Source organism: Pseudoliparis swirei, chromosome 24, assembly GCF_029220125.1.
Source record: "Pseudoliparis swirei isolate HS2019 ecotype Mariana Trench chromosome 24, NWPU_hadal_v1, whole genome shotgun sequence".
NCBI lineage: Eukaryota > Metazoa > Chordata > Actinopteri > Perciformes > Liparidae > Pseudoliparis > Pseudoliparis swirei.
This window is the reverse complement of record NC_079411.1, coordinates 10,096,022-10,103,811: the sequence shown is the minus strand read 5'-3', so window position 1 is coordinate 10,103,811 and position 7,790 is coordinate 10,096,022. Positions and strand designations below refer to the sequence as shown.

At 41.7% G+C, this 7,790-nt stretch overlaps 1 protein-coding gene across 1 annotated transcript; it reads left to right on the top strand.

Moving 5' to 3' along the window:
- The first annotated feature begins 1,817 nt into the window (after nt 1-1,817).
- Nucleotides 1,818-7,129, top strand: LOC130190412 (cytochrome P450 2U1). Its single transcript, XM_056409816.1, has 5 exons — nt 1,818-2,323; nt 2,896-3,546; nt 4,292-4,453; nt 4,614-4,781; nt 5,069-7,129. Exons 1-5 carry the CDS (start codon nt 1,903-1,905, stop codon nt 5,248-5,250), a joined length of 1,584 nt encoding a protein of 527 aa, XP_056265791.1. The 5' UTR covers nt 1,818-1,902; the 3' UTR covers nt 5,251-7,129.
- The last annotated feature ends 661 nt before the right edge of the window (nt 7,130-7,790 follow it).

The following is a 7,790-nucleotide window of genomic DNA, read 5'->3' as shown; positions in this document are numbered from 1 at the left end:
GAGATCACATTACTCCTGTATTAGCTGCTCTGTACTGGCTCTTTGTAAAATCAAGAAACACATTTAAAAACATGAAAAAATGTATGCACCATCATATCTTAAGGAGCTTGTAATACCACATTGCCCGACTAGAAAGCTGAATGCGCTCACTAAATGTGAGGCTACTTGTGGTTCCTCGAGTCTTAAAAAGTAGGATGTGAGCCAGAGCCTTCAGTTATCAAGCTCCTCTTTTATTAAACCAGCTTCCACTTTCAGTCCGGGAGGCAGACACAGTCACCTCATTTAAGAGTAGACTTCAGACTTTCCTCTTTGATAGCGCTTATAGGGCTGAGTCAGGTTTGCCCTGCAGCCCCTAGATATGCTACTATAGGCTTATAGGCTGCTGGGGGGCGTTTTAGGATACACTGAGCTCCTCTCTCTATTCACTCATCTATTGCTTCTGTCCATCAGGGGAGAGTGATCCTTCTCTGTTGCTCTCCTGAAGGTTTCTTCCCTTTATTTTCCCTGTGAAAGGGATTTTTTTTTCTTGGGAGTTTTTCCTGATCCGATGTGACGTCCTGGGACAGGGATGTCGTATGTGTACGGATTGTAAAGCTGAGGCAAATTCGTAATTTGTGATATTGGGCTATACAAAATAAACTACCAAAAGCTTTCACCGACTTATACTCCAATATGCAAATACATATCTGGATGAAGCAGAACCTTCTTGTATCAAATAAAGAACAGACTGAGATAACTGTCTTTCTAAAGAAGAACGGCTTAAAGTGGAGGCTTACCTTGACATGCACTTTTATTTCTCCAACCCAGTGGTTCTTAACCTTATTGGAGGTACTGAACCCTGCAAGCTTCATCAGTGCATCAGCCGAACCCTTCGTAATTGGACAAATTAAATAGGATTTCTTTAAAACATAGGTATATATTTTATTAGTGCACAAATAAGTGCACAACATCACTGTGTTCAGAGAACAAAACGAACAAAATGTGAATTTCACACAAAAACACAACTTAATGAATATTAACTGCAAATCAACGTGACTTTTGCTGTTGCCTTTCAGATACGAGTTCAGAAATGCGCGGCTTGACCTCGGCAAGTGCCACTCTCATATCATTTTCGCAACAAAGTATGTTCCTTTTCTTAGTTTTCATGTCTACCATCTTCGAAAAGGTTTGTAAAGAAGAAAAATTGTGTTTTGCCAAAATTTCGGCAGCCAATTTTTTGACGACCGACAAAAAGGCCCGACACTTCTCATGCGTACCGGGCTATACTGTTTGTGTCTTCACCCCTGCCGAACCCCTGAGAGTGACTCACCGAACCCGGGTTAACCCTTGTGTTGCCTTCGGGTCAATTTGACCCGATTCAATGTTTCACCCTCCTGTCGCCTTCGGGTCAATATGACCCGATTCAATGTTTAACCCTCCTGTTACCTTTATATTTACTAACATATTTTACCCTTGAGGTCAATATGACCCCAGCTATTAAAATCTCCAGAAAATTATTAGAATTAATATTGTTTTCCAAGTTTAAGTGTGAGGTACTTTATGTTTGTTTGTTGACGACCGAAAGAACACCGACATTAAACATTGAATCGGGTCAAATTGACCCGAAGGCGACAGGAGGGTGTAATATTGAATCGGGTCAAAATGACCCGAAGGCAACACAAGGGTTAAGAAACACTGCTCTAACCTGTGCGTCTGTGTAAATAAACCTGCCTCGCCTGGCATTGGCTGATACGTCTGTTGTCGTCACTGTCGAAGTGCACCAATCGCAACAGGTCCCAGCGCTGTCAGCCAATAGGAAGCCAATAACGGTCCAACATTGTCCTTTCTGTTTCACAACACGACAGGAAGCGCACGAGCTTCATGGGGTAGCGTTGCCAGCCCACTGAGGTAAACTGTGCCACCATGGTGTCGCTGTCGTGGCTGCATTGTCTGAGCAGCGCTGCACTGTCACGAGGCGACATTGTTGCTCTGCTCGTGTTCCTGCTCGTGGTTTGTTTACTTTATGTTCGTCAGAAGCGGCGGCGGCACCTCGCAAACATCCCGCCGGGACCGCCGCCGTGGCCGCTAGTCGGGAACTTCGGCTTCTTCCTCGTGCCCTCTTTTATCCGGAGGAGGTTTGGACAGAAATCTGAAAAAAACGCGATGATTGATTTCACGGAAAAAGCCGAAGTTTACGGAAACATATTCAGTATTTTTGTAGGGAGCCAGTTGACGGTGGTGCTGAACGGATATGAGGTGGTCAAGGATGCGCTGTCGAACCACCCCGAGGTGTTCTCCGACAGACCGGATATCCCCGCCGTCACCATCATGACCAAACGCAAAGGTAAACTGCTTTAGTCCAGGAATTATGTATTGATTCTCAGCCTCATCTTCATGATGATGGATGAATATCTAATGTATTAGATACACCGAGTTAAACTAATGGAGTGTAATAAGACCTGCAATAATTGTTTTCTTTTATAAATATTCAATTCAGATTATTTGGTATAGCCCAATATCACAAATTACAAATTAGCCTCAGCGTGCTTTACAATCTGTACACATACGACATTCCTGTCCCAGGACCTCACATCGGATCAGGAAAAACTCCCAAGAAAAAAAAAATCCCTTTCACAGGGAAAATAAAGGGAAGAAACCTTCAGGAGAGCAACAAAGGAGGATCCCTCTCCCCGGATGGACAGAAGCAATATATGTCATGTGTACAGAAGGAAACATTACAGTTCAAACACATTCAATGAATATGACGGAGTGTTAATATGTGGTAGACTGGTGGTGTACAGGAGGAATACTAATTTAGTAGTGATAATAGAAGTAGCCTAATGACAATTGCAACTGGATATTTAGTATATATATATATATTATGTATGTATTTATTATTTTTCTGGTGTGCTTTAGGAATAGTCTTTGCACCTTACGGGCCAGTGTGGAGGAAGCAGCGTAAGTTTTGCCACACCACACTCCGAAACTTTGGCCTGGGCAAACTGAGCTTGGAGCCTTGCATCCAGCTCGGCCTGGCCACCGTCAAGACGGAGCTGCTGCAGCTGAGTGAGAAGTCTGGTGCCACCGGCGTGAACCTGGCCCCGCTGGTTCGCAACGCCGTGTCGAACGTCATCTGCTCACTGATCCTGGGACAGCGTTTCCACCACGAAGACCACGAGTTCCGCAACATGCTGGGCCTGATGGATCGTGGGCTGGAGATCTGCGTGAACAGCCCTGCGGTCCTCATCAACATCTTCCCCTTGCTGTACTATTTGCCTTTTGGGGTATTCAAGGAGTTGCGTCAGGTGGAAGGAGACATCACAGCGTTTCTGAAGAGGATTATTGGCAAGCATCGGGAAACATTAGACCCGGACCACCCGAGGGATCTTGTGGACATGTACTTGATGGAGATGGTGGCCCAGCAAGCTGCTGGAGAGGAGAACAGCAGCTTCACAGAAGACTATCTCTTTTATATCATCGGAGATCTCTTCATCGCCGGCACTGACACCACCGCAAACTCAGTTTTGTGGATTCTGCTCTACATGGTCCTGTACCCTGATATCCAAGGTAAACGTCGAACAATTCCTTTTTAGACTGCTTACTTTGTGAAATGTAGCCCTTTGTGTAGTGTGCTTGTGCAAAAGTGACTTCCAAAATGACCATGGCGATATCGCCACTCGGATTCTGTCAAATTTTGATGAAGCTATAAAGTACAAAAGCAACGATCTGTTTCTAGTTGTCAACCAGGAAATGTCTTCAGCTCAAAGTTCTCATGGCAGATTTCCAATGGAACTGTTGCACAATTTATGTGATTCATGTAAAATAGAAAACTAATGATATGCACACTAATTATAATTAAAACATTTTACTATAATTGTGACGCAATTAATTTACAATTTCAATACATATAAATAACTAAATGGTTTAAAATATAATTTCAGTGAGACAACATTGTACAGCTTCAATATTTGTAGTTGAGGTACTGACGAGGGACATTTTTATTGTAGAACTGAGTATGACATTTTTAGAGTATACAAATCACAGATATTATTATTTCTACTTAAAGTGAAACCCCTTTGGGGGAATTTGGACATCTGCCGTGGGAACCCACAGCTCTGAACACTTCCTGGTTTAAGGACAGCAAAATGTTGATTATGCAGTTACCACTTCTCCAATTCTTGCACAACGACATCGATCGTCACATGAACTGGCCTGAGTGTCCCAAAGCCACACTTATTGTTTACTCCGATGAGGAGTTCATTAATCATCCAAGAATGACGTACTTAATGTGTTTCCATTGTTTTGAGTTCAGACAAGGTCCAGAGAGAGATCGATGAAGTGGTGGGCACACAGCGCATCCTGTCTTTGACGGACAAGGGAAGTTTGCCTTTTACTGAAGCCACCATCATGGAGGTGCAGAGACTCACTGTTGCGGTCCCTCTGGCTATTCCTCACATGGCCTCCGAGACAACAGGTAAAGTATTTATTTGTATTTCACTGAATCCTCTGCTAATAATCAACTGGTCAGGTTTCAGAGTCTTCGATAATGATTGTATATCAGGGATGAAAAAAGATCGACAGGTGAATTTAGGTGATGGCTTTTTATTGTGTTTTTTTCCGCCTTTTCTTTCCAGAGTTCAGAGGCTACACTATTCCCAAAGGAACGGTGATCGTGCCCAACCTGTGGTCTGTCCATAGAGATCCCACAGTGTGGGACGAGCCCGACAGTTTCAACCCAGCACGCTTCTTAGACGAGGAGGGAAAGTTGATCAGGAAAGAGTGCTTCATACCATTCGGGATTGGTAAGCCATTCCTGCCTCATATGGGCCAAAGAATCGCTGATCTATGAATGCATCTTAAATCTTAGGGGGCTGTAGCTCAGTGGGGAGAGTGGCCCGTAACCACAAGGTAGCCGGTTCGATCCCCGCTCTCCCCATAGTGTCCTTGAGCAAAACACTGAAGCCCTCGTTGCTCCCTGGTGGCTTCAGTGTAGCCCACTGCTCCTTAATAACTATGATGGGTCAAATGCAGAGAATAATTTATTCTTATAAATGACCGTGCCTCATCCATTATCCCCTGTATGTTACAGGCCGCAGGGTGTGCATGGGTGAACAGCTGGCGAAGATGGAGCTGTTCCTGACGGTTACCAGTTTACTGCAGACCTTCAAATTCCGCCTGCCAGAGGGAACGCCTCCTCCTACGCTGACCGGACGATTCGGCCTGACGCTGGCTCCCTGCCCATACAGTGTGTGTGTGAGCCCTCGTAGATGAAACACTGGAATATTTGGTTCTCTCCAAATCAAAGACCGTGACCCAACTACAAGACAATATAATCTGTGTTGTATTGAAAAGGATAAGAAAAAAGTACGTTTTTTATTTTATTTGAATGTATGTATCATTTTGCTTCTGCAATTATGGCTGCATAGCATCTGTTCATCTTTACAATTCTATGATCCAAAGCAGCTTCTAATTATCTCCTTTAAGATGCTGGAACCAGGAAATGTTTAATATATGTACTTATTTATATATATATATATTAGGGCTGTGAAACGATTACAAATTGTAATCAAATTAATCACAGGTTTCTATGGATTAATCATGATTAATCACATATTACCGATATTCTCGGCATATTTTTGTGAGAACATAAAGATTTATGACAAAAGACGGATATATATATTTATACATAGGGGTGCACATAACTTGCTCACCAGTAACTAATTAATCCTGTAATTTAATCATAACGCGTTATTTTTCACAGCACTAATATATATATATATATATATATACTTGATAATCAAGCAAGAATTAAGGTACGTTTTATGATTCATAAAGAGATGCACTGAGAGATTAGCAGGGGCGTCGTTAGGCCTATTTTAGGGGCGCTTCAGTCAATCTAATACCTTATCATCATACTTAGCAATAGAATCCCCGGGCACTAGGACCTTGGGGAGGCTGCTGCGCTGACTTTCTCACTCTGCCAAGTAACGTCTCTCGTCAAAGAGAGCCAGGAGTTAAGCTCAAAGTAAATGATAAACGGAGTGAATTTGTAAGTCCAGGTAGTTACAGAATGTGTCGGTAGGTGTTACCTGCCTGCATTTTGATTTAGTTGAGGCAAATGGAAGGGAAGAAGTTAGAAACTGTCTCCATTAACCCTCCTGTCGCCTTCGGGTCAATTTGACCCGATTCAATGTTTAATGTCGGTGTTCTTTCGGGAGTCAACAAACAAACATAAAGTACCTCACACTTATCTTGTATTGCACTTTACATGTCACTGCTGCTATATTGTACTGCCATGTGGTAAATACTCATGTATGCTGCTCTTGCTCTTTTTGCATATCATGTATTTAATATTTTTACAAATGTCATGTTATTATATATTGTACGTCAGGGACTACGGATGGAAATTAGCTCAAAACTATAATCTGGCATATTTACACTGAAAACATAACCTGTCTAAAGTGTTCATTAATGTGCATTGTCCCTCTTCAAATAAAACGATTAACATAACATAACACTTAAACTTGGAAAACAATATTAATTCTAATAATTTTCTGGAGATTTTAATAGCTGGGGTCATATTGACCTCAAGGGTAAAATATGTTTGTAAATATAAAGGTAACAGGAGGGTTAAACATTGAATCGGGTCATATTGACCCGAAGGCGACAGGAGGGTGAAACATTGAATCGGGTCAAATTGACCCGAAGGCAACACAAGGGTTAAGCGAGAGTGTGAACAAGCAAATTCAAAATACAAGAAATAACTATCGACATCTCTCTATTCTTTGCACTAATATATATTATTATAATATTTTTTTCAAATGAAACGTTTATTTGACACTGAACTAGTTCATCTTTATTTTAGTGATAGTGTCCAAATGAGCATAAAATATCACTGTGACCCTAAAATTCTGTCTCTAACAATGGATATCCGGGGCCCCAAAAGAAAATTGTGGCAAGCTGCGCGCGCAAACATTTCCGGGCAAACTGCTCCCCTTGGGGCTTAACCCCCTTTCTTTCAATCCTACAAACGCTTCTGGAGATTGGCACACATGTTTATAAGATGTTTTTATTAAATTATATATCACTTGCTCACTTATTTCTCAATGGATTTTTTGCAATGTGTCAATAAAGAGTTTATTAATAAATACCTCAATGTATCGTGAATATATATGTGGTTCAATTAATTAACTCATTAAGGACCGGCTTAAAGATCCCTCCAACTTTCAGCTGAAGAAGAGTGTGGTGCGTTTTTGATTTTATTCACCATCTCAAGCAAATCTGATTAAGATCTATCTTTATTTAAACTATTGTACGTAATTAACACTAATGCCCTGATTGATGGACATGTTTTTTAAACATTCTATAAAGTATCATATTAATAGTACTTTTTTGATCCATGTTAGATTCCCTCTCTGGCAACCATCGGAGGGCGTGATACGAAACGGGTATCATGGAACATCCTATTTCATGAAACGATGTCGGCTGGGATCGGCTCCAGCAACCAGGCACGTGCACAGACATTTTGGGGGGCAGGTGCTCAAACCCCCCAAAAAGGGCACCCATCGGCAAAATGATTTTTCTTTTGATCACTGTAACTTGAAGTGAGCAAGTAATTGGTTGCTAGGAAACACCTGAAACACATCGTGTCGTGAGAAGACATGAGAGCTGAACAAAATGACATATTACAATTTGTTTTTATTTACAAAACAATAGGAGCGAAAAAATGCCATATAATAAACGACTTACTAACCTCGACCGCTCGGATGAAAAGAGTAAATGCAAGAAAAAAACAACACTTGTAATAACTA

Bases quoted from the DNA above. Each gene is read 5' to 3' on its own strand.
- LOC130190412 (XM_056409816.1), top strand. From the start codon at position 1,903: ATGGTGTCGCTGTCGTGGCTGCATTGTCTGAGCAGCGCTGCACTGTCA. The intron at 2,324-2,895 runs GTAAACTGCTTT...GGTGTGCTTTAG, and splicing joins CATCATGACCAAACGCAAAG to GAATAGTCTTTGCACCTTAC. The intron at 3,547-4,291 runs GTAAACGTCGAA...TTTTGAGTTCAG, and splicing joins CCTGTACCCTGATATCCAAG to ACAAGGTCCAGAGAGAGATC.